The sequence below is a fragment of the Salvelinus fontinalis genome, chromosome 8 (assembly GCF_029448725.1).
Source record: "Salvelinus fontinalis isolate EN_2023a chromosome 8, ASM2944872v1, whole genome shotgun sequence".
NCBI classification, from domain to species: Eukaryota; Metazoa; Chordata; class Actinopteri; order Salmoniformes; family Salmonidae; genus Salvelinus; species Salvelinus fontinalis.
This window is the reverse complement of record NC_074672.1, coordinates 9,861,391-9,888,047: the sequence shown is the minus strand read 5'-3', so window position 1 is coordinate 9,888,047 and position 26,657 is coordinate 9,861,391. Positions and strand designations below refer to the sequence as shown.

Here is a 26,657-nt window from a genome sequence, read left to right as displayed (position 1 = left end):
TTCTGCCCCTGAACAAGGCAGTTAACCCACTGTTCCTAGGCCGTCATTGAAATTAAGAATTTGTTCTTAACTGACTTGCCTAGTTAAATAAAAATAATAAAAACAATGCAACATACATCACTCTTCACAAAAAACACACTGTCAGCTAGCTAATGCATGTCTGCTGGTTTGCTTTGCCTTATTTCTTCTACAGGAATACATTTTTGAACAATTACAAAAGTCTGTCACCTGGAACATCAGTGTTTCAACGAACAGTGTCTGCCATTAACCTTTTCCCCGTAGCCCTCTGAGCCATTGGGGAGAGGGAGGGAGAGAGAGGTGGACATAGAGGAGAGATGGGGGAGACAAGCAGGAACAGCAACTGAACCTCAACAACTAGAATATTCTAGAGTCATCTGCACTCAAGCACACTAAACCTTTAATGCCTTGGGGACAGCGGGGACATGGCATTGTACAGCATCATAATAATAAAACATATACTGTATGTATCTTTTAGGAGTGTAGCGGTTCCCCAAACCCACGATTCGGTAGGTAATGTGGTTTTGAGGTCACATTTCGGTACAGCAGGAAAATGAAATGCAATTCACAATGTTCACCATTCACAATGTTCACGACATTTTCTGTTGTGACCAGGTTGCTATGTTGGGCCTCTCAAGTTGCCACTTTGATTCTGCGTTAATAACCATGTGGGAGATGCCAGTTGTCAAGTCGTAAATACGAGTTGGATACCTTCATGTGATTTGAACTCGTTGACAGACGTCAATTGGCTAACGCCCAAGAAGCTGTGTCAACCATAAACTATAAGTACAGCTATCATGCTTGTAAACAAATTATAGAGTTCAAAAACCACATTCATAGATTGCTTTTTATACATAATTGCATTTAACTGCCAAAAATGCTGTTATAGAAACCATTTCCTTAGTAGGTGACGTCAGAGGTTACCATGTGGGAGAAGTGGGTGCTCAGGATGATAGACGAGTTTCCCACTAGTAATTACCAGTTTTAGGGCCGTTCAAGTGGATTTTTACCAGTCATTTGTGGTAAATTCCCACTTTCCACTTGGTTTCGAATGCACCATGAGCGTGTCTGTAGAACGATACATCTCCCACTCTGGGGTAATGGGATGGGCTGTCACTGTTAAGTAAGCGCAGGGTGCTTTGGCCAATTCATTGAAAACGTATGCTTTGGTTTGTGGGTACTACCTGTTTACTAAAATGGGTGCAAGAGGGATGTTCGTAAAGTGTCTTGAGTACTTTCACGAGTTGTTGAAACGCGCTATTCTCAACCACCGAGAATGGGCGCATATCCGCGGCTATAAACCAAAGACTGTAAAAAAGATATGAACATAGCCTACCTATCGCTTTTGTAATTTCTTTGACCCTATCAGAATCAGCTGCCAAGGGCAGCTTGAATGCAGAGAGGATACAATGTTGTGGTGTTGTTTCTTTGCTTTTCCATCTTGCTCCGGGATACTGTGGTGATGTTGGAGTAAATGTGTCTACATATTTGAGGTGTTGGCAGCTGCATAGGATATTCTCGTAGAGCGTGCCGACCTACTGTTAACGTTTAATCCACAACTCTCTATCCAACATCGTTGTAATCTACTGGGAAGCCAAAATGTTCCCACACTGAAGATTTAAAGGATGATGGAGAATCCTCTGATTCTGGTTTATCGACCCCACCGCTCACCAGCGTACAGACATAGTTCCCGGCTGCGCCTCACAAATAGTTTGAAATGCGCCAATTAACATAATACATTTGATTACAACTTCCGCATATGCTGTAGTTGTTTTAACAAAATAGTCTAAAAAAAAAATCCGCTCAGATTTACTCAAGAGACATACAACGCAACAAAGCCATAGCCTGTAGGTAGGTACAGTTGAAGTCGGAAGTTTACATACACCTTAGCCAAATACATTTAAACTCAGTTTTTCACAATTACTGACATTTAATCCTAGTAAAAATTCCCTGTCTAGGTCAGTTAGGATCACCACTTTATTTTAAGAATGTGAAATGTCAGAATAATAGTAGAAATAATCTTTTATTTCAGCTTTTATTTCTTTCATCACATTCCCAGTGGGTCAGAAGTTTACATACACTCAATTAGTATTTGGTAGCATTGCCTTTAAATTGTTTAACTTGGGTCAAACGTTTCGGGTAGGCTTATACAAGCTTCCCACAATAAATTGGGTGAATTTTGGCCCATTCCTCCTGACAGAGCTGGTGTAACTGAGTCAGGTTTGTATGCCTCCTTACACGCACACGCTATTTCAGTTCTGCTCACACATTTTCTATAGGATTGAGGTCAGGGCTTTGTGATGACCACTCCAATACCTTGACTTTTTTGTGCTTAAGCCATTTTGACACAACTTTGGAAGTATGCTTGGGGTCATTGTCCATTTGGAAGACCCATTTGTGACCAAGCTTTAACTTCCTGACTGACAGTTCGATACGAATACGTGTACCGTTACACCCCTAATAGCTACTGTACACAGACCAATCACGAGCCAAAAAGCAACTCCTGTACCACCAGTTTACACGATGCCATGATCTTTTGTGTCATGGGTTTATGATATCGGGAATTGAATAATAATATATACAAAGTGGGACTTACAGTAAATGTGTCAGCTACAGTATATCATGTGACTGAACAACCCCTTTATGTAGTTTAATTACATATCTCAACTGGACAACATGTCAGTATTTTGATGATGAGGTCTTTACCACATTTACATGAAAATAATTTCTTAAATATGCATCAAATATCTATACTGACATCAAACTGTCAAAACCACCAAGCCATCGATGACAGGAATCCTGTCCTCTAAACCAACTGAATAAGGTTAAAACTGATTGACAATGCCGAACCTGCAGAGAAGCTGACTCATTCTACACAGGACAGGACCTGAGTCATGTTGCTATCTTAGTTAGGGAATGACAGCCCTTATTACACTAACCTACAGTGCCTTCGGGAAAATATTCAGACCCCTTGACTTCTTCCACATTTTGTTCTATTACGGTCTTATTCTAAAATGTATTCAATAGTCGTCGTCCCCCCCCCCCCCCCCCCCCCCCTCAATCTACACACAATACCCCATAATGACAAAGCAAAAACAGGTTTAGACATTTTTGCAAAAAAAATTACTTGGAAATAGACATTTACTGATTGGTGGAGTGCTGCAGAAATGGTTGTCCTTCTGGAAGGTTCTCCCATCTCCACAGAGGAACTTTGGAGCTCTGTCAGAGTGACCATCGGGTTCTTGGTCACCTTCCTGACCAAGGCCCTTCTCCCCTGATTGCTCAGTTTGGCCGGGCGGCCAGCTCTAGGAAGAGTCTTGGTGGTTCCAAACTTCTTCCATTTAAGTATGATGGAGGCCACTGTGTTCTTAGGGACCTAAATGCTGTAGAAATGTTTTTGTACTCTTCCCAGATCTGTGCCTCGACACCTGTCTCGGTGCTCTACAGATAATTCCTTCGACCTCATAGCTTGGTTTCTGCTCTGACATGCACTGTCAACTGTGCGACCTTGTATAGACAGGTGTGTTCTAAATCATGTCCAATCAATTGAATTTACCACAGGGATGATCAATGGAAACAGGATGCACCTAAGCTCAATTTCGAGTCTCACTGCTCCTAGAATCTTGACTAAAACCAAAAAATGTGATCATATTACTCCAGTACTCCACTGTACTCCAGTGCTAGCCTCTCGACACTGGCTTCCTGTTAAGGCTAGAGCTGATTTCAAAGTTTTACTGCTAACCTACAAAGCATTACATGGGCTTGCTCCTACCTATCTTTCCGATTTTGTCCTGCCGTACATGCCTACACGTACGCTACGGTCACAAGACGCAGGCCTCCTTACTGTCCCAAGAATTTCTAAGCAAACAGCTGGAGGCAGGGCTTTCTCTTATTGAGCTCCATTTTTATGGAATGGTCTGCCTATCCATGTGAGAGACGCGGTCTCGACCTTAAAGTCTTTATTGAAAACTCATCTCTTCAGTAGGTCCTATGATTGAGTGTAGTCTGGCCCAGGAGTGTGAAGGTGAACGGAAAGGCACTGGAGCAACGAACCGCCCTTGCTGTCTCTGCCTGGCCGGTTCCCCTCTCTCCACTGGGATTCTCTGCCTCAAACCCTATTACGGGGGCTGAGTCACTGACACTCTTCCATGCTGTCCCTAGGAGGGGTGTGTCACTTGAGTTGTTTGAGTCACTGACGTGATCTTCCTGTCCGAGTTGGCGCCCCCCCTTGGGTTCGTGCCGTGGCGGAGATCTTCGTGGGCTATACTCTGCCATGTCTCAGGATAGTAAGTTGGTGGCTGAAGATATCCCTCTAGTGGTTTGGGGGCTGTGCTTTGGCAAAGTGGGTGGGGTTATATCCTGCCTGTTTGGCCCTGTCCAGGGGTATCGTCGGACGGGGCCATAGTGTCTCCCGACCCCTCCTGTCTCAGCCTCCAGTATTTATGCTGCAACATTTATGTGTCGGGGGGATAGGGTCAGTCTGTTATATCTGGAGTATTTCTCCTGTCTTATCCGGTGTCCTGTGTGAATTTAAGTATGCTCTCTCTAATTCTCTCGCTCTCTTTTTCTCTCTAATTCTCTCTCTTTTTCTCTCTTGCTCTCTCTCGCTCTTTCTCTTGGAGGACCTGAGCCCTACGACCATGCCCCAGGACAACCTGGCCTGATGACTCCTTGCTGTCCCCAGTCCACCTGGTCGTGCTGCTGCTCCAGTTTCAACTGTTCTGCCTGCGGCTCTGGAACCCTGACCTGTTCACCGGACATGTTACCTTGTCCCAGACCTGCTGTTTTCAACTCTCTAGAGACAGCAGGTGCGGAAGAGATACTCTTAATGATCGGCTATGAAAAGCCAACTGACATTTACTCCTGAGGTGCTGACCTGTTGCACTCTATACAACTACTGTGATTAGGCCTGCTGGTCATCTATGAACATTTGAACATCTTGGCCATGTACTGTTATCTCCACCCAGCACAGCCAGAAGAGGACTGCCCACCCCTCATAGCCTGGTTCCTCTCTAGGTTTCTTCCTAGGTTCCGGCCTTTATAGGGAGTTTTTCCTAGCCACCGTGCTTCTACACCTGCATTGCTTGATGTTTGGGGTTTTAGGCTGGGTTTCTGTACAGCACTTTGTGACATCAGCTGATGTAATGTGACATCAGCTGATGTAAATTTCTAAAAACCTGTTTTTGTTCATTATGAGGTGTTGTGTGTAGATTGATGAGAGGAAACTCCATTTAATTAAGTTTAGAATAAGGCTGTAACGTAACGTAAAATGTGGAAAAAGTCAAAGGGTCTGAATACTTTCAGAAGGCACTGTATCTTTGATGTAAGGTGTTGAGAAAAAGCAAGGGCAAGAAGGGATGTGTGTGTGTGTGTGTGTGTGTGTGTGTGTGTGTGTGTGTGTGTGTGTGTGTGTGTGTGTGTGTGTGTGTGTGTGTGTGTGTGTGTGTGTGTGTGTGTGTGTGTGTGTGTGTGTGTGTGTGTGTGAGAGCTAGAGAAGGGGATACGGAGGAGGTGTATTTCTTACTTACTTTCTGAGCCTGGTAAAAGGGGTCCAAATCCTCCAGTGGTGTCGCCACCATTCCACTAGGGATGTCGCCATAGATGAAGGGCAGATTCCGCCCAGCCTCCAGGTCGCTGTTGGGCTTGGGTTTATTGTCATCGTCGTCGTCGCGGTGACTGCTGTCCTGCTTGGGCGGCGGTTTGTTCTTCTCCTCGTTGATCCGGAGCTCGATGTTAGCCAATGATTCCGCGGTAAAATACTTGAAGCTGTCAGGTCCTGGTGGTGCCATAAGGGGTGCAGCCATGTTTTCATCCTGCAGCTACTTGGTCGTCAAGTATTGTACCATCCACTGTAACCAGCTCTGGGGGGCCAAAGAGAGAGAGTAGAGAGGAGGAGAAAGAAGAACAATTGAGCCAAGAGAGTACTTGAGGCCCTTGAGTTTTGGATGTGCTTTTCTTGAAAATAAAAGGCATAAAATATTAAATGGTTTGAATAATTTTGTATATTTTTTGTAAATGTCATACATGCATTATCATAACAGCAAGATGTATCTGTATGAACTGGAAGTATTATCATTATTATTACTCAGTGTAACTCTGTTTGTGCATGCACCATGGTCCCTGGTCCAAAGTAGTGCACTATGTAGGGGATAGAGTGCCATTTTGGATGCAGATACTCTCTCCCTGTTTGTCTACAGTAAGGAAGAGCCTCAGAGCAAGAGAAGGTCTTTCTAGTTCTGTCACAGCAGAGCCGTCACAGAAATGGACCAGTACAGTCTAGTCTTGACAGAAGAAGAAAACAGAGTGTGTGTCCCAAATGTGTCCCTATTACCTATATAGTGCACTACGTTTGACCAGAGTTCTATGGGTCCTAGTCCAAAGTATTGCACTATGTAGGGAATAGGGTACCATTTGGTACGGGCCCCCAGACACTAACACTGAATGAGAGATAATGTGAGATCATCAAACTAAAAATACCAACGAAAACATCAAATAATGATGCTGCTATTTTCGAAACACACTACAGATGTAGAAAGACGGAACAAATATGAGTCAATGGCTTTCATCTATGATAGATATTTTATTTATTTATTTATTTATTTAACCGTTATTTTACCAGGTAAGTTGACTGAGAACACGTTCTCATTTGCAGCAAAGACCTGGGGAATAGTTACAGGGGAGAGGAGGGGGATGAATGAGCCAATTGTAAACTGGGGATTATTAGGTGCCCATGATGGTTTGAGGGTCAGATTGGGAATTTAGCCAGGACACCGGGGTTAACACCCCTACTCTTACGATAAGTGCCATGGGATCTTTAATGACCTCAGAGAGTCAGGACACCTGTTTAACGTCCCATCCGAAAGACGGCACCCTACACAGGGCAGTGTCCCCAATCACTGCCCTGGGGCATTGGGATATTTTTTAGACCAGAGGAAAGAGTGCCTCCTACTGGCCCTCCAACACCACTTCCAGCAGCATCTGGTCTCCCATCCAGGGACTGACCAGGACCAACCCTGCTTAGCTTCAGAAGCAAGCCAGCAGTGGTATGCAGGGTGGTATGCTGCTGGCATTCATATGACAAGTAGGTTTGATCATTGGTTGCATCTCAAATGGCACCCTAGTCACTATATAGTTTACATAGCCCTATGGACCCTGGTCAAAAGTTGTCCACTATACAGGAAGCAGGGTGCCATTTGTGAGGAAGCCAGTAAGTGATGTAGGTGACACCCTGTGTTTTATTAAAATATATATTTATTAAAAGATAAGTATTTTGGGGGAGAAACTACTCAATAGCGTTTTACTCAGACTGATATATTATTTGTGCTCATTATCAATTGAAGATACTGATTGCATCATTTTAAAAGGTGTGGTTGATTCAGGCGTGTTGAAATCAGAGATGTGTCAACTTACTGAAAGAATTATGAATATTCACAGAATATTATGATGATGATGAAAGGATTTGGTGGGTAGCATCTTGGAGGAGGAGCTTCATCCTGACTACCAACCCAGTATAAAACACTAATATTGTCTACATATGGCAAGCATAGAATTAGAATGCTTGCCATTTCATTGTATGATGGCAAGTTTCTCACTGTCACAACCCATGCGGACGATGCTTGGCACAATGTAGGAAACGCAATAATATTATGGTAATAGTATAGTAGTATAGTAGTAGTATAGAAATGTGTCATGTCATGAATCTCTGTGCCAATACAGGAAATAAGAGACCCATCTGGCAACAGACCCAGCAGACCACAACAGACTAATGGGATGTGTAACTGTAAGGAAACACCTTCCACTGACCTGTATTTCCTGCTGATTCAGAGAATACACAGACACACTATAGTACAACAGAATCTGTTTTACAACAGCAGCACAATGCATAGCCTATCATTCATAGGCTCCCCCTCGTAAAAGAGGTTTCTTACCTTTTGGGTCTTTCCCGGTTTGATTAAAGGTAAAAAATGTTTTACAAAAATGCCTCATAAGTGCATTCATAGGGTCATGTTTCCTAGTTTGACAATATAGACACTTACTTGACAGAGCTAAAGATGCTACATGAGATGGCTACATGAGATGGCTACATGAGATGGCTACATGAGATGGCTACATGAGATGGCTACATGAGATGGCTACATGAGATGCTACATGAGATGCAACATGAGAGGGCTACATGAGATGCTACATGATCATGGGATGACATCATGCTTTTAGGGCTATATTGTATTTGTAGCTTTGCCTGCAGCCAAAATTTCACCCTATTCCCTTTACATAGTGCCCTACTTTTGACTAGTGCCCAAAGTAGTCCAGTGTTATAGGAATCTGGTCAAAAGTAGTCTAGTGTTATAGGAATCTGGTCAAAAGTAGTCTAGTGTTATAGGAATCTGGTCAAAAGTAGTCCAGTGTTATAGGAATCTGGTCAAAAGTAGTCCAGTGTTATAGGAATCTGGTCAAAAGTAGTCCAGTGTTATAGGAATCTGGTCAAAAGTAGTCCAGCGTTATAGGAATCTGGTCAAAAGTAGTCCAGTGTTATAGGAATCTGGTCAAAAGTAGTCCAGTGTTATAGGAATCTGGTCAAAAGTAGTCCAGTGTTATAGGAATCTGGTCAAAAGTAGTCCAGCGTTATAGGAATCTGGTCAAAAGTAGTCCAGTGTTATAGGAATCTGGTCAAAAGTAGTCCAGCACTTATAGGAATCTGGTCAAAAGTAGTCCAGTGTTATAGGAATCTGGTCAAAAGTAGTCTAGTGTTATAGGAATCTGGTCAAAAGTAGTCCAGTGCTTATAGGAATCTGGTCAAAAGTAGTCTAGTGTTATAGGAATCTGGTCAAAAGTAGTCCAGTGTAATAGGAATCTGGTCAAAAGTAGTCCAGTGTTATAGGAATCTGGTCAAAAGTAGTCCAGTGTTATAGGAATCTGGTCAAAAGTAGTCCAGCACTTATAGGAATCTGGTCAAAAGTAGTCCAGTGTTATAGGAATCTGGTCAAAAGTAGTCCAGCGTTATAGGAATCTGGTCAAAAGTAGTCTAGTGTTATAGGAATCTGGTCAAAAGTAGTCCAGCACTTATAGGAATCTGGTCAAAAGTAGTCCAGTGTTATAGGAATCTGGTCAAAAGTAGTCCAGCACTTATAGGAATCTGGTCAAAAGTAGTCCAGTGTTATAGGAATCTGGTCAAAAGTAGTCCAGCACTTATAGGAATCTGGTCAAAAGTAGTCCAGCACTTATAGGAATCTGGTCAAAAGTAGTCCAGCACTTATAGGAAGCTGGTCAAAAGTAGTCCAGTGTTATAGGAATCTGGTCAAAAGTAGTCCAGTGCTTATAGGAATCTGGTCAAAAGTAGTCTAGTGTTATAGGAATCTGGTCAAAAGTAGTCTAGTGTTATAGGAATCTGGTCAAAAGTAGTCCAGCACTTATAGGAATCTGGTCAAAAGTAGTCCAGCACTTATAGGAATCTGGTCAAAAGTAGTCTGGTGTTATAGGAATCTGGTCAAAAGTAGTCCAGTGTTATAGGAATCTGGTCAAAAGTAGTCCAGTGTTATAGGAATCTGGTCAAAAGTAGTCCAGTGTTATAGGAATCTGGTCAAAAGTAGTCTAGTGTTATAGGAATCTGGTCAAAAGTAGTCTAGTGTTATAGGAATCTGTTCAAAAGTAGTGCAGTGCTTATAGGAATCTGGTCAAAAGTAGTCTAGTGTTATAGGAATCTGGTCAAAAGTAGTCCAGTGTTATAGGAATCTGGTCAAAAGTAGTCTAGTGTTATAGGAATCTGGTCAAAAGTAGTCCAGCACTTATAGGAATCTGGTCAAAAGTAGTCTGGTGTTATAGGAATCTGGTCAAAAGTAGTCCAGTGTTATAGGAATCTGGTCAAAAGTAGTCTGGTGTTATAGGAATCTGGTCAAAAGTAGTCCAGTGCTTATAGGAATCTGGTCAAAAGTAGTCTAGTGTTATAGGAATCTGGTCAAAAGTAGTCCAGTGCTTATAGGAATCTGGTCAAAAGTAGTGCAGAAAATATGGTGCAATTTGTGACTCTTAAGAGAGAAGGATGAAGATACTAAGACAGAGGTCAGGGACACACACACACACACACACACACACACACACACACAGAGAGAGCCTAATCAATGAAAGACAGTCAGAAGAGCAAAACTCTGACACACTGTCACTACACAGTTTAATCCCACTAATAAAATACCGGAACTTTCACTTACATTGGCACTGTCTTACAGTAGCTTGCGTACGGGTTCCCAATACAGTATAACTATACCTTTGCTTTGAATTTCCTTAAGAAAGTATCAAAACAGCACCAATTCAGTTGCTGGTAGATCTATTTCCCACATCATACCTCACATAATAGGATACTGTACAGTACATGACATTAGTACAGAATCATGTTGGGGCATCACATCTGTCAAAAGACCATTTCAAAGCGTCTCTAGGAGGGTACTTCTGTCCATATATCAAAATCATGCTGTCCAGATTATAAGTATGTTAAACACATATCAGAACAAATCACACATTTTACAAATTGTACAGTCTATAGCCTACACGTACTGTATAGGTTTATATCTAACCTCTGAATCAGATCTCTCAGACCCAGAAGGTCGAAGGAGGATGAGGCCCAGGCCTACATCCAAAATGGGCCTATCATTAATCATTTATAAACCTGTAAATATCGAAACTTCCTGCTAACATATTGCAATGAATAACGTTGAATAAATCTCACGATTTCAAATGAAAGATTCAAATCAACAAACGACAAAATGTCAGGGCTTGTTCTCATGTTGAATGCTCGTCCACTGTAGAGCTTGTATAATTGTGTTGTTTGCATTGACACAATGTAACTAACTACAGAGACTGACAACATAACTAACCTTACAGCTCATGAAACACGTAGAAAAGGCTAAAATCTCATATTGCAGTCTAAAATCGGAGATAAGAGAAGGAAAGCTGCATTCCAATCCCTCCTCTCACGCTTCTCACGGGCGCTGTCCATTTCAGCACCACAAGATCAGCAAGGAAAGCGGCTGAAATATCAGGTTACAAAATAGCCGTTTTAATGCGATATCAACTTCGTCACTCTTTTTATATTATTGCTTTACACTCAAAAAGGATCTAGATAACAGGACAAACAAGACAACAAGATTTTGGGATGCATGCAGGCCATGAGCCTATAGACATTGGCTACAGGGTAATGGTTTACGAACAGGGATATGGGCTGCAGGTGTGGTATAATCCGATAATTAAATATGTCACGTTGATAAAACAAACACTTAACTCATCAAGCAAGATCAACATGCACATGATGGTTGTTTAGGCTACAGCGTTTACTTACCGACGTAAATGTTACTCACTGGCTGGTGTAAAATAAGGCTATGCATCAGCATAATGTGATAGCAACCATCCCTCATTCTATTCTTACTTGGACCCAATGGGACATACGAAATTAACCGTTTTTCAGTCATTTTGTTTCATCCAGTAGAGGTGCACCAGCATGTTTTATGTAACCATTTCAGACACAGAGCACCATGCAGCTTTTCCCGGTAACGACCGTGTCTCACAGGTAAACCGGTGGCCAAATGTCCTTAGGCTACCTAAATGCCCTTACATAATGACCAGCCCTTTCATTATCCAAACATACCCTAGGCTACACATTCGGCGTCATGGTATGATGGCAATCTATATTCTGTAAAGAAGCAGGCAGGTCTCAGTGGGTTGTTGCACCACCTGCCATATTCCTGGTAGTCAATGGCCCTGTCAATTTCAGCTTATACTATTGTTTACTATATTATAAACTCAATGACACCAATCTCCCTGGCAAAGACATGCACACTAGGCCACTGTATCGTTGTTATCTAATCTCATTTTTCACAGGCGCAATAGGCGAGCTATTGCTGAACGGTGTGTTTGTTCTGATGTATAAACATTAATATCGATCATTCTATCGTTGCCAACCGTATTCCAAAAGTCGGTTTGTAGACTTTACATAATGAGGCATGATAAGCATCGTGCACAGATATTGCGATGCACACGTTTAGCAGCAGCCTACCCAAAAGTGCGGCCCATCAGAGCCTGGGAAACGCGGCGAAATGCTGCAGTGGGTGGTTTCTATGTTATGCTCAGGTTTTTCCACGGAGCAAAAAAGTCCCATCTCGAACACATAGTCCTACCTTGTCGCCATCAACATCATAGACTCAGGAAAAAAAAACTTGTTCTCCATCATTTTCTCCAATAATTCAGTGTTTCTAGGATATTCTGAGCGTTTAACACGCTGCCTAGTCCTAAAATAGGCTCCTTGAAGGAAGGAGATACAGTATGTAGGCTACCACACCCGTAAAGCTATGTCGACCACCAGCTCGATACCAGGGTATGTGTATGCAACGAAATTACAATGGTAATAAGATTCTTGCTTTGATTATATTTTTTTAGATGAAAGGTGGGTGAAAAAGAGGTGTGAAGGATAGCGGCACCGTTTTAAAGGCTCTGGTACCAACACCCCTCTACATGTTAGAATAGGCTAGAATAGATGGATGATTTTTTTTAAATGCATGGTGGAGGAGTGAATTAGGCTATCACATTAGGCTACTTGTTCTCATCACCATACATTGGCCCATATTTGCTGCGTGTCATAACTATCACGAAAATAAATACACATTTAAACTCGAAATCATTCATTTTCGTTTGATAATGATACATTTAGATTTTTTAAAATAATTTCATCGTTTAGTTTTTTAAGCAGTCAAAATCGGGGACATCGTCACCTGATCATTTGTCCTATTTGTCTGAACAATATTATGGTTAGCTCTGTGAAGGAAATTAGCAATATATCGATTAAGCTGAAATATAACGGGAATCTGGTTTAGGCTCTGGCAGGCAGCCTATTCAAGCAACAACAAAAAATGCTGGTCAGAGAGCGGCTCTGCGACATTTTTATAAGGTTATTGACAGACTATAACCAACCGATTCGTCAAAACATGCAAACGTTTCAGAAAAAGCAAAGAATTCACCTACTTTATAAGCGTTACAAGGAACCCAGAAAGGCGTTGTTGGACTGCAGATGTCGAAAAGATTCGGGAGAAACTGCGGTTGTCGCCATATTGTTGCTGCTATCTTCCCTCTCAGTACTTGCAGCTACCCTGGCTGCATAATTGATGACTCTCAGCAGAAATGTAAGGGAGTGTCGCCAAGTGCCTTTCACTGAAGAAATCAGTGACCACCACCACCATTCATCTTCGCTTAAAAATAGGCCTATGATAAACAGGTAAATTGTTATGTAACATTTGCTCAAATACCTCCACGAGATGTGAAATCGTTAAAAAGACGAGCCTATAAGACGTTCAGCATAGGCACAGCAACTGAATGAGCAAAGCCATGAAGCCAATGAGCAAAGCCACCATCAGCTGAACATGGTGTGGACCACTTTTTACAGTCTTGTAAGATTTCTTTCTGATGGATGATACGCGGCTTACTACTTACTGTACATGGTGGGCAAAGTAATGAGTTGTTGGCATAGATCTACAGGAATGTTTTACTAAAATGATTACATGAGAAACTTGAAATAGGCCCTAAAATTCGTTGCAAATAAGGATATGCAAAATCAGAAATTATATTGCAGGCTATGGTAGGATAAACCTATAATATTGTTCAAGGGTATCAACATTATCCCTTTTTTTTTTTACAGACCTAGTAGGTTATTGACTCAAGTGACCTCTCGCACAGCCTGCAGTACTAATCAAAGAGTGACCAAACGTGGTATAACGTCACAATGCCGACACCTCTACACTTTGAAATAATACATGAAGAAATCAATGAATGAACCCCCTATTGGATCCACCTGTCAGTTTAGTCCATCTAGCCTACATGTCCTTACTCAAATAATGGACTTTAGGGCATTTGGAATCTTTCTATGTGCCCTGTAAGGGAGTGTATTGTTGTCTGAAGTTTCAGCACACGGAAGTAAATCGTAGACTTGTTCGCAACGAGTAGGCTAGGGTTTGCACTTGGAGCCCGCGCTAAACGATGCTTGAACGTGGCCTGAATGTGGCTCACTCAAAGTTGCCAATACATTCCGAGGCGATGACGCGAACGCTGATCCTATTTAACTGACACATGGGAGATCTTCCCCATTTCTAATGTAAATCAAAACTTTAACTGAAACTTAAATGTACATTCTAAACGTTTAATATTCGGTGTTGTTCATGATCGCATGCTGACAGCGGCCGTTGGCAGACGCTCCAGGAGCGTCACGTGTTGTTGGAGGGCGTGATGCACCATTGGGTGCTTGGCCTTGGCAGGCCAGCGTGCAAGTGAAGTCGTGGCACCTCTGTGGCGGGACTATCCTCAACAACCTCTGGGTGCTCACTGCTGCACAGTCGTTCCGTGAGTCATTTACAGGCCTGCAAGAATAGGCAGCCTATATTTAGTAGATATTTCTATTAGAGAAATCCTAGCCTGAGTGCCAGTCCGATTGGGCTATCATGCCAACTCCTTGTCACTCACTGTTATGCCATGCGTTTGGCTGGACAACGACAGCAATGTAGTTGGCAAGAGCACACATATATATTGGTATAGGCTCGAAGAATTACTGTAAAGCAGCTAAATCCAAAAAAGGCATAAAGGTATATTTACTTGATATAGGTAATTAACAGTGGAACTGATACATGCAGGCTTGGCTACACCTTTCGGATTACTATTTTGTTAATTGTTTAGCCCAAATAAGACAATGCTATAACACTTTGAAATGACATTAGTGACCGACACACGCTGCCATTTTTCCTTAGTCGTTGCTCAATGTAAAAAAGCTGCTATCACTTTTCTGCTAAATACAGTCATTTTTGTTGTTCACCCCAACTCTCTTTTCTGCTGCACCTAGACCCCATAGGATGTCCAGTCTACGCATGTTGGCAGAACTCAATGTGCTAACAGCGCTATGTTACAGAGGTCAGAACTCATGAGAAGTTTCACCACCCCAGCTTCTCCAATGACCTACCTCTGCTGCGTCTCTGCTCTCCACTGGAGTACACTGACTTTGTCCAGCCTGTCTGTACAGTGGAAGACGAGATGGAGGAATTCAATTTAAACCTCAACCTGTGTTTTGTCAGTAGCTGGGGCAGCACTTATTTCAAAGGTTTGTGTGGGATCTATTAGGAAATTACAATATTACCTTTATTAATCAAACTGTTACATCTGAAGCTGGTCTCATGCACTGCTCTCAACCCCCCGTATAACACAAAGACACCCATTTGAGAGGACCACAGGGTCAGCCACAGTTCAGTGCCCCTGGGTGAAGAGCAGTTAGGGGTTAAGACAAGGAGTTGACATGATAGCACAAACAGATCTGGGACTAGACTATAAGAGCCTTGCTCAAGGGCACAACAGTGCTGAATGTTGAATTTAGCACTAGATGAATACAGCATGTGTGTCTGGTCTCTCTTTAGAAAAGCCGATGGGCATACTGCAGGAAGTTGAGGAGAAGCTGATTGAGAGAAACACTTGTAATCGGATAGACTGGTACAACAGTTACATCAAGGATGGTATGATCTGTGCTGGCTCTGAGACTGGGGGGGTTGACACATGTCAGGTGAGATGGCCATCATTTGTGTGTCCAAAATGGCACCTTATTCCCTTTATAGTGCACTCCTTTTGACCAGAACTCATGGGAAATAGGGTGCGATTTGGGACGTAGACCATTTTGAACTTTTTTTATAGTCGCTCCCTGTGCTTACCCCATGCATTATGCCTGTCTCATAACTAAGGCGTTATATGTCTGCATATGATGCATTATAAAAAAAGGGGTTAATTTATTCATTTTTTTTCCTTCATGAATTCATTATGAGAATAAAGTTGTGTTCTCCATTACAGTGCCTTCGGAAAGTAGTCAGACCACTTGACTTTGTCCACATTTTGTTACGTTACAGCCTTATTCTAAAATTGATTAAATAACAAAAATGTACACACAATACCCCATAATGAAAAGCAAAAACAGGTTTATAGAATTTGTTGCAAATTTATAAAACATAGAAAACAGAAATACATTATTTACATAAGTATTCAGACCATTTGCTATGAGACTCGAAATTTAGCTCAGGTGCATTCTGTTTCCATTGATCATCCTTGATATGTTTTTATAACTTGATTGGAGTCCACCTGTGGTAAATTCAGTTGATTGGACATGATTTGGAAAGGCACACACCTGTCTATATAAGGTCCCACAGTTGACAGTGCATGTCAGAGCAAAAACCAAGCCATGAGGTCGAAGGAATTGTCCGTAGAGCTCCGAAACAGGATTGTCTCGAGGCACAGATCTGGGAAAGGGTACCAAAACATGTCTGCACCATTGAAGGTCCCCAAGAAAACAGTGGCCTCCATCATTCTTAAATGGAAGAAGTTTGGAACCACCAGGACTCTTCCTAGAGCTGGCTGTCCGGCCAAACTGAGCAATCGGGGAGAAGGGCCTTGGTCAGGGAGCTCCAGAGTTCAGCACTCCACCAATCAGGCCTTTATGGTAGAGTGGCCAGGCGGAATCCACTCCTCAGTAAAAGGCACATGACAACCTGCTTGGAGATTGCCAAAAGGCACCTACAGGACTCTCAGACCATGAGAAACAAGATTCTCTGGTCTAATGAAACCAAGATTGAACTCTTTGGCCTGAATGCCAAGCGTCACGTCTGGAGGAAACCTGGCACCATCCCAACAGTGAAGCATGGTGGTGGCAGCATCATGCTGTGGGGATGTTTTTCAGAGGCAGGGACTGGGAGACTAGTCAGGGTTGAGTAAAAGATGAACGGAACAAAGCACAGAAAGATCCTTGATGAATACCTGCTCCAGAGCTCTCAGGACCTCAGACTTGGCACACCTTGGCATACAGGTGTGCCAGCGTCATACCCAAGAAGCCTCGAGGCTGTAATCGCTGCCAAAGGTGCTTCAACAAAGTACTGAGTAAAGGGTCTGAATACTTACGTAAATGTGATATATATATTTTATATAATTTAACAAAACATTTTAGAAACCTGTATTTGCTTTGTCATTATGGGGTATTGTGTGTAAATTGATGAGGGAAAAAAAACATTTGAATCCATTTTAGAACAAGGCTGTAACGTAACAAAATGTGGAAAAAGTCAAGGGGTCTGAATACTTTCCGAATGCGCTGTATAGGGGATACAATCATCCCACCCCTGCAGACTTTGCTCACGAAGAGACAGACTCATTAGATCATTTGTTTTGGTGCTGTCCATATGTAGCTTGTTTTTGGTTGCAGGATACTGAATAAAAATATAAATGCAACATGCAACAATTACAAAGATTTTACTGAGTTGAGTTCATATAAGGAAATCAGTCATTTGAAATGAATTCATTAGGCCATAATCTATGGATTTAACATGACTTGGCAGGGGCGCAGCCATGGATGGGCGTAGGCCCACCCACTTGGGAGCCAGGTCTACTCACTGGGGAAGCAGGCCCAGCCAATGAGTTTTTCCCCACAAAAGGGCTTTATTACAAACTGAAATACTCCTCAGTTTCATCAGCTGTCCGGGTGGCTGGTCTCAGACGATCCTTAGGTGAAGAAGCCAGATGTGGAGGTCCTGGGCTGGCGTGGTTACATGTGGTCTGCGGTTGTGAGGCCAGTTGGACGTACTGCCAAATTCTTTAAAACAAAGATGGAGGCGGCTTATGGTAGAGAAATTAACATTAAATTCTCTGGCAACAGCTTTGGTGGACATTCCTGCAGTCAGCATTCCAATTGCAAGCTCCCTCAAAACTTGAGACGTCTGTTGCGTTGTGTTGTGTGACAAAACTGCAGATTTTAGAAAAAACTGCAGATTTTCTTTTCCCCAGCACAAGGTGCACCTGTGTGATGATCATGATTTTTAAACAGCTTCTTGATATGCCACACCTGTGAGGTGGATGGATTATCTTGGCAAAGGAGAAATGCTATAATTATCAAGGCTTGGGCTAAGACCCAGATGCAGACACAGGAGGTGAATAGTACGAGTCTCAGAGTTTATTATAGAACAAGGGGCAGGCAAAAGGTAAGTCAAGGCAGGCAAAGATAAGTCAAGGCAGGCAAAGAGTCGTTATCCAAATCAGAGTCAGGCAGGTACAGGACGGCAGGTAATTACATTTACATAACTATTCAGACCCTTTACTCAGTACTTTGTCGAAGCACCTTTGGCAGCGATTACAGCCTTGAGTCTTCTTGGGTATAATGCTACAAGCGTGGCACATCTGGATTTGGAGAGTTTCTCCCATTCTTCCCTGCAGATCCTCTCAAGCTCTGTCAGGTTGGATGGAGAGCATTGCTGCACAGCATTTTCAGGTCTATCCAGAGATCTTCGATCGGGTTAAAGTCTGGGCTCTGGCTGGGCCACTCAAGGACATTCCGAGACTTGTCCTGAAGCCTCTCCTGCGTTGTCTTGGCTGTGTGCTTAGGGTCGTTGTCCTGTTGGAAGGTGAACCTTCGCTCCAGCCTTTTCAGTCAGTTATGAATACCTGGCCTGGTATCCAAGATTTTTCAGATTTTTCAGTTTCCAGTACTTGTCTTATATTATTTCCAATGTATCGTCCATATAAAAAAAACTAGGCTGAAAAATATCCGACAATACGTTTTTAATTTTATGCGCTAGGTATTTTGTTAGAATTTTTGCATCACAACACCAAAGTGTAAGGCGCTTCCAATTTATTGAATGGACTGGATCTATATATTGTTTCAGTAATTGTGAAATCAGACCTTTTTGTTGAGTATGATAATCTACCATTTTTTTAGGAGTGGTTAAAACATCCTAATAACGGTCCTATGAGTACATCCAAAAATGTTTAATGTACCTTAACTGGTATGCCATCCAGCCCTGGAGTTTCCCCGGATTTAAAAGGCTTTAATTTCATCAAGAAGTTTCTCCTGTAATTTCGCCTTCACGTGAGTCTTTCTGTACAGCTGTTCATTATTAATAGAAAAAACGTCCGTACAATTAACTTTGGTTAGTGGAGATGGAGAAGACTGAAACAAAGACATATGCTTAAAGTACTTTGCTTCCTCTTTCAAAAGATAGTTTGGTGAATGATGGGTGACTAGCGTTTCTATGTTGAAGATTCAAAAATTATTTGGTGCATTATCCCCCATATTCCATCCAGTTCGCTTTATTTTTACAATATATTACACTAGATCTTTCTTGAATAAGTTCCTCCAGTTCTTTTTGTTTTTCCTCTTGCTTATTCTGTGCCTCTATGGTACCGTTTTAATTGCTATCTATCTGTACTGTTAGTCACTCTATTATGAACTCTATTGACCTATTATGATTTTGTTTTGAATATGAGCATAGAATTTCATGGCCTCTAAAGGCACATTTAAAAGTGTCCCATATAATAAATGGATCTGCTGTACCTAGGTTTTGTTGGAAAAAGGCAGCTATAAGTTCTTGTCTTAGTTTAAAAAATAAAATCATCCAAAAGGTTGATTAAATTGCCCAAGTGGAAATTCTGTAAGAGTAATGTACAGCGGGGAGAACAAGTATTTGATACACTGCCGATTTTGCAGGTTTTCCTACTTACAAAGCATGTAGAGGTCTGTAATTGTTATCATAGGTACACTTCAACTGTGAGAGGCGGAATCTAAAACAAAAATCCAGAAAATCACATTGTATGATTTTTAAGTAATTAATTTGCATTTTATTTTCTTGGGAACATGAACAATGGTGGCCCTCTTGAAGCATGTGGGGACAGCAGACTGGGATAAGGATTGATTGAATATGTCCGTAAACACACCAGCCAGCTGGTCTGCGCATGCTCTGAGGACGCGGCTGGGGATGCCGTCTGGGCCTGCAGCCTTGCGAGGGTTGACACGTTTAAATGTTTTGCTCACGTCGGCTGCAGTGAAGGAGAGCCCGCAGGTTTTGGTAGCGGGCCGTGTCAGTGGCACCGTATTGTCCTCAAAGCGAGCAAAGAAGTTGTTTAGTCTGTCTGGGAGCAAGACATCCTGGTCCACGACGGGCTGTTTTTCCTTTTATAGTCCGTGATTAACTGTAGACCCTGCCACATACCTCTCGTGTCTGAGCTGTTGAATTGCGACTCTACTTTGTCTCTATACTGACGCTTAGCTTGTTTGATTGCCTTGCAGAGGGAATAGCTACACTGTTTGTATTCGGTCATGTTTCCGGTCACCTTGCCCTGATTAAAAGCAGTGGTTCGCCCTTTCAGTTTTGCGCGAATGCTGCCATCAATCCACGGTTTCTGGTTTGGGAATGTTTTAATAGACGCTGTGGGTACGACATCACCGATGCACTTGCTAATAAACCCGCTCACCGAATCAGCGTATTCATCAATGTTGTTGTTCGCCACAATGCGGAACATATCCCAGTCCACGTGATCGAAGCAATCATGAAGCGTGGAATCCGATTGGTCGGACCAGCGTTGAACAGACCTGAGCGCGGGAGCTTCCTGTTTTAGTTTATATCTATAGGCTGGAAGCAACAAAATGGAGTCGTGGGCAGCTTTTCCGAAAGGAGGGCGGGGGAGGGCCTTATATGCGTCACGGAAGTTAGAATAAGTTAGAATAACATAACAATGATCTATAGGGTTTTGCCAGCCCTGGTAGCGCAATCGATATGCTGATAGAATTTAGGGAGCCTTGTTTTCAGATTATCCTTGTTAAAATCCCCAGCTACAATAAATACAGCCTCAGGATATGTGGTTTCCAGTTTACATAGAGTCAAATGAAGTTCGTTAAGGGCCATCGATGTGTCTGCTTGGGGGGGATATATGCGGCTGTGATTATAATCTAAGAGAATTCTTCAGGTAGATAATGCGGTTGGCATTTGATTGTGAGGAATTCTAAGTCAGGAGAACAGAAGGACTTGAGTTCCTGTATGTTGTTATGATCACACCACGTCTCGTTAATCATAAGGCATACACCCCCACCCTTCTTCTTACCAGAAAGATGCTTGTTTCTGTCGGCGCGATACGTGAAGAAACCAGCTGGCTGTACCAACTCCGATAGCGTGTCTCGAATGAGCCATGTTTCCGTGAAACATAGAACGTTACAGTCTCTGATGTCTCTCTGGAAGGCTACCCTTGCACGGATTTCATCTACCTTGTTGTCAAGAGACTGGACATTGGCGAGTAGTATGCTCAGGAGCGGTGCGCGATGTGCCCGTCTACGGAGCCTGACCAGAAGACCGCTCCATCTGCCCCTTCTACGGCGTCGTTGTTTTGGGTCGCCGGCTGGGATCCGATCCATTGTCCTGGGTGGTGGGCAAAACAGAGGATCTGCTTTGGGAAAGTCATATTCCTGGTCGTAATGTTGGTGAGTTGATGTTGCTCTTATATCCAATAGTTCCTCTGTATGTAATAAAACCTAAGATTACCTGGGGTAACAATGTAAGAAATAACATATAAAAAACGAAATACTGCATAGTTTCCTAGGAACGTGAAGCGAGGCGGCCATCTCTCTCGGCGCCGGAAGTTTTTGCTGACAGCTTTGCACATTCTTGGCATTCTCTCAACCAGCTTCACCTGGAATGCTTTTCCAACAGTCTTGAAGGAGTTTCCACATATGCTGAGCACTTGTTGGCTGCTTCTCCTTCACTCTGCGGTCCAACTCATCCCAAACAATCTCAATTTGGTTGAGGTCGGGGGACTGTGGAGGCCAGGTCATTTGATGCAGCACTCCATCACTCTCCTTCTTGGTAAAATATCCCTTATACCACCTGGAGGTGTGTTGGGTCATTGTCCTGTTGAAAAACAAATGATAGTCACTAAGCCCACACCAGATGGGGTGGCGTATCGCTGCAAAATGGTGTGGTAGCCATGCTGGTTAAGTGTGCCTTGAATTCTAAATAAATCACTGACAGTGTCACCAGCAAAGCACCCCCACACCATAGCACCTCCTCCATGCTTTGTGATGGGAAATACACATGCGGAGATCATACGTTCACCCACACCGTGTATCACAAAGACATGGCGGTTGGAACCAAAAATCTCCAATTTGGACTCCAGACCAAAGGACAGATTTCCACCGGTCTAATGTCCATTGCTTATGTTTCTTGGCCCAAGCAAGTCTCTTCTTATTATTGGTGTCCTTTAGTAGTGGTTTCTTTGCAGCAATTCGACCATGAAGGCCTGATTCACACAGTTTCCTCTGAACAGTGGATGTTGAGATGTGTCTGTTACTTGAACTCTGTGAAGCATTTATTTGGGCTGCAATTTCTGAGGCTGGTAACTCTAATGAAATGTTCCTATGCAGCAGAGGTAACTCTGGGTCTTCCTTTCCTGTGGTGGTCCTCATGAGAGACAGTTTCATCATAGCGCTTGATGTTTTTTTGCGACTGCACTTGAAGAAACGTTCAAAGTTCTTGAAATGTTCCGTATTGACTGACCTTCATGTCTTAAAGTAATGATAGACTGTCATTTTTCTTTGCTTATTTGAGCTGTTCTTGCCATAATATGGACTTGGTCTTTTAGCAAATAGGGCTATCTTCTGTATACCCCCTGTATACCCCACAGAACACTGATTGGGTCAAATGCATTAAGAAAATAAATTCCACAAATTAACTTTTAAGAAGGCACACCTGTTAATTGAAATGCATTCCTTATGAAGCTGGTTGAGAGAATGCCAAGAGTGTGCAAAGCTTTTTTGGTAACTACATGATTCAATATATGTTATTTCATAGTTTTGATGTCTTCACTATTATTCTAAAATGTGGAAAATAGTAAAAATAAAGAAAAACCCTTGAATGAGTAGGTGTTCTAAAACTTTTGACCGGTAGTGTATACGAATAACTATCAATAGAAAACAGGTATCTGTGTTGTTGGCTAGCTCTTGAACAACAGTGTCCCGACGAGAGAGTACATTTCTATGCCAGGTGAAATCTTGCATCATTAGCTCATTGTTATGGATGTAGCGAAATAAATGTCACTAGATAACAGCTTTAACAAATGCAAATGAAGCTACATTGTTGTTCTTCTGGCTGCACTGTTTGAAGTGACTAAGTTAGCCGTAGTTGGGCTAGCTACGACTGGGATGCATCCGTAGATACAGAACAAAAAGACAACGACTGGGTCGCGTCTCTGGCAACCGAACCGATTGAACAAACAACCAGCCGGGTTAGGAAGCAACCCTAGATTTGTGTCGGGACTATATCTTGTGGGATGAAATATTACAAGTAAATGAATCAAAATAAAATTTTTAATGAAAATATGTCAATCATTATTTGAATATGTTGGTAACCCGATGTATAAAAGTGATAATTCCCTCGATGCCAGGGTTTGGAGGATATATTGGCATGGTTTGCCGGCCCTCGACCTCGTCTTGGCCCTAACAACACCCGTGCCAATATATCCTCCAAACACCGGCATCTCGGGCATTATCACTTAAATATGTAACGTTAGCCTAGATGTAGCCTAGTAGGCTCACGTTAACTAGTGTCATGACTGTCCTGTGAGGATCCAAATAGGTCAGATCAGCTTTGCAATAAATAACTTCAACCAGACCCCCCCTCACCTGGAGAGGGGGGAGGAGGGAACTGGTGGGGGTTAACACCTCACGCCCTGTTGTAAGTCAAGGACAGAACATTCAGCATCTCCCTTTCCAATGTTCACCAGAGGAATGTGCCTTTGTTTTAAGAAGACTTCTCCTGCCGAAACTCTAACACGTAACTAACACGTTCTAAAGCGAATACTAGAACAATATTTCTAACTTAGGATGTGGGGAATGGTCAGAGGCGATCCAAAGAACACTAATGTCATTTTGGTTATTTTGTGATGTCATTAAAAATGTTATAAAGGAAATACTGTAACTTGGATAGTATATACCCACTATATGTGTGAAGTGTCCATTCTATGCGTTGTGCATGAAATATGAAAAATTATGAGTATTTTTGTTAAGAGAGGGACATGAAATTTGGAACCATAAGAGATAATAGTTTTACATAACTTTGCACAGTGACAAGTCACGCCTGTGAGTGAGGTCAGAGAGCGTGTCAGCCTGAAGGAACTGCCCTTTTGAACAAACTACATAAAATTATGAGATAAGAATTAACCTATCAGACCAGAGAGACATAGAGCTGCAGCTCACTTTTAAAGTAGTTTGAACTCAATCTCAACACGAGGTAGAGATGATAAAGTCACCTCCCGTACAATCACTGGTACGGCTGATTAGCTGTCCTAAGTAAAGTATCTTCAAAAGAGAATTTAAGTGGGACCATTCTACTACTCTTTTCAAACCATCGTATTCTCATCACCCCACTGGGAACCATCTACACGGCTGGCTGGCCTATCTTCAAAGAAGCTTCAGGAGCGAATGGAAGGAAAATCAACTCTGTAGTTCTGTTCAGGACTACACAACAAGTCACCGGATACCGGACGACTGCAGAGAAGAACAACAGTAGAAGACAGGTGGGGATCCCTTTTGGACAATCAGAGCCTTACAAGCGTGCCACGAAAAGGCCCAACCCCTTTCCAAGGCGGCCCAGTTCAGAGAGATACACAGCAAACCAAGGCATTTTCACGTAAATACATTCAGGATTTCTTACTTCAAGCGGGTGACGGTTGGTGTGTAAAGCATAGGAGTGCTATAAGTGAGAGTAGTATCTAAAATGTACCAACGTTAAGTGTCTCTGTCCCTCTCTCTCCATGTCTTTTGTAACAAGCAGCCATATTGTTGTCAGTCCGCTAGGAACCTGTTTTTAATGTATTAAGTGTGTATGTTTATCCAGTGTTACCGTTTAGTTAGCTAGTAAATAAATAATTAAACCAATTTGTGTAGTACTGAATCATAAGGCTCGGAAGTTTGCAGATGCAAAGAGGTTACGACTGTTCAGAATGATGATATGATACGAGGTTATGAGTAATAAGTTGACTTTATAAATGTGATAGGTAACCACCGATCCATGTTTCTGTTTTCCATTTGTTATGTCTTGAGTGTACACACCTGGTTCCCAATAAGTTATTATTATTTCCCTATTTAAGCCTCTGGTTCCCATTATGTCTTGTGCGTGAGTGTTCCTGGTTTGTGTTCGTCTTTTGTGTTAGGGTTTGTGATCCCTGCGTGGATTTATTCCCGGATTATTTTCCCGAGTAAAGTTAGTTATTTTACTCAGTTCTGTGTCCTGCGCCTGACTCCGTTCTCACCTCTGCACAACTAACACCTGACAAAAAGTCAAGTCACTAGCTAATTTAGCTGGTTCATTTTTGCCCATGCGAGGAAGTTAGGCTAGCAAGCATTTTATCTAGGTTCAACTAAACTTTTGTTTTTTTTACTCGCTTGCTTGTGCACACACACACACCAATCAGTACCATGGATAGCCACATTATATTAAGCTACATTGTTGAAAGACTTTTTTTTGGGTATCTTTATGCTTGTTTTCAGTGTATTAAACTAAGCATAGTATATAGCATTGTTGATTTTCTCATGTTTAAGTTCAAATGGTCCTGGAATAGCGGAGGCAGTGCTCCTGTTGTCTTTGTGCTGACTTGCCGTAACTACGTGGTTCTAAATCAGTAGCTCGTTTCTTTGTAAAATGACGAAAACATGAACTTGCTTCACTATGCTGCAGGTCATATAACTGCTTGTTACGTGCAATATTTGCTTTGTGGACTTCATTGGACAGATGTTGCTCTCCGGCTTTGTGATGAAACAAACGTATAGTGGAATTTATTCCACTACTCTGTGACTGTCGTCTTTTTGTTGTCGGCGCCTTATTGAAGGCCTATATCATGGTGGCGTATGAACGATTACAGAGCAAACAACGTAAATATCACAACATGCCTTGTAATATGGCTTTACTGGCTTGGCTTCCCCAGTGATTTTACCCACGTACCGCTACTGATCGTGGAAGTTAGGCCTCATCCATAGCTCAATTGATTCATTTGTGTAGTAACATTTTCCCAGCAGCCCCATCTCAATCAGCTTTATGTAGGCCAGGGATGGGCAACTGGTGGCCCGCGAGCAGGCCCTTGGATTGGTGGCCCGCGCGAAGGCCCTTGGATCAATTTCTACCCCCACCCCACAAAATATAGGCCTTATATAAACAGTGGCAAGAAAAAGTATGTGAACCCTTTGGAAATACCTGGATTTCTGCATAAATTGGTCAAAAGAATCTGATCTGATCTTCATCCAGGTCACAACAATAGACAACCACAGTCTGCTTAAACTAATAACACATAAACAATTATACGTTTTCATGTCTTTATGAACAGCGTGTAAACATTCACAGTACAGTGTGGAAAAAGTATGTGAACCATTGGATTTAATAAATGGTTTACCCTCTTTTGGCAGCAATAACCTCAACCAAATGTTTTCTGTAGTTGCTGATCAGACCTGCACAATGGTCAGGAGGAATTTTGGGCCATTCCGCTTTACAAAACTGTTTCAGTTCAGCATTATTCTTGGGATGTCTTGCATGAACTGCTGTCTTGAGGTCATGCGACAGCATCTCAATCGGGTTGAGGTCAGAACTCTGACTGGGCCACTCCAGAATGTGTATTTTCTTCTGTTCAAGCCATTCTGTTGTTGATTTCAAGTCTTGTTGTCCTATTGCGTCATCTAAGTTCTGTTGAGCTGCAATTGGCGGACAGAAATCCTAACATTCTCCTGAAAAATGTCTTGATTAACTTGGGAATTCATTTTCCCATTGATGATAGCAAGCTGTCCAGGCCCT

At 42.3% G+C, this 26,657-nt stretch overlaps 1 protein-coding gene and 1 pseudogene across 7 annotated transcripts in view; one reads left to right on the top strand and one right to left on the bottom strand.

Moving 5' to 3' along the window:
• Positions 1 to 13,324, bottom strand: part of LOC129860506 (sodium channel protein type 8 subunit alpha-like) — an 88,202-nt gene extending 74,878 nt beyond the window's left edge. For 2 of the 7 annotated variants that reach the window (XM_055930937.1, XM_055930940.1), the window contains exons 1-2: positions 13,021 to 13,324; positions 5,547 to 5,879 (exon numbers count right to left, since the gene is read on the bottom strand). In XM_055930937.1, coding sequence (XP_055786912.1) covers positions 5,547 to 5,822 — 276 coding nt within the window. In that variant the 5' untranslated portion in view covers positions 5,823 to 5,879; positions 13,021 to 13,324. Of the gene's footprint in view, positions 1 to 5,546; positions 5,880 to 12,179; positions 12,328 to 13,020 lie in introns of those variants that run through there. The other 5 variants (XM_055930942.1, XM_055930936.1, XM_055930939.1 and 2 more) reach the window with 5 other exon arrangements.
• Positions 13,325 to 14,192: 868 nt separating this feature from the next.
• Positions 14,193 to 25,038, top strand: LOC129861421 (serine protease hepsin-like; annotated as a pseudogene).
• Positions 25,039 to 26,657: the final 1,619 nt, after the last annotated feature.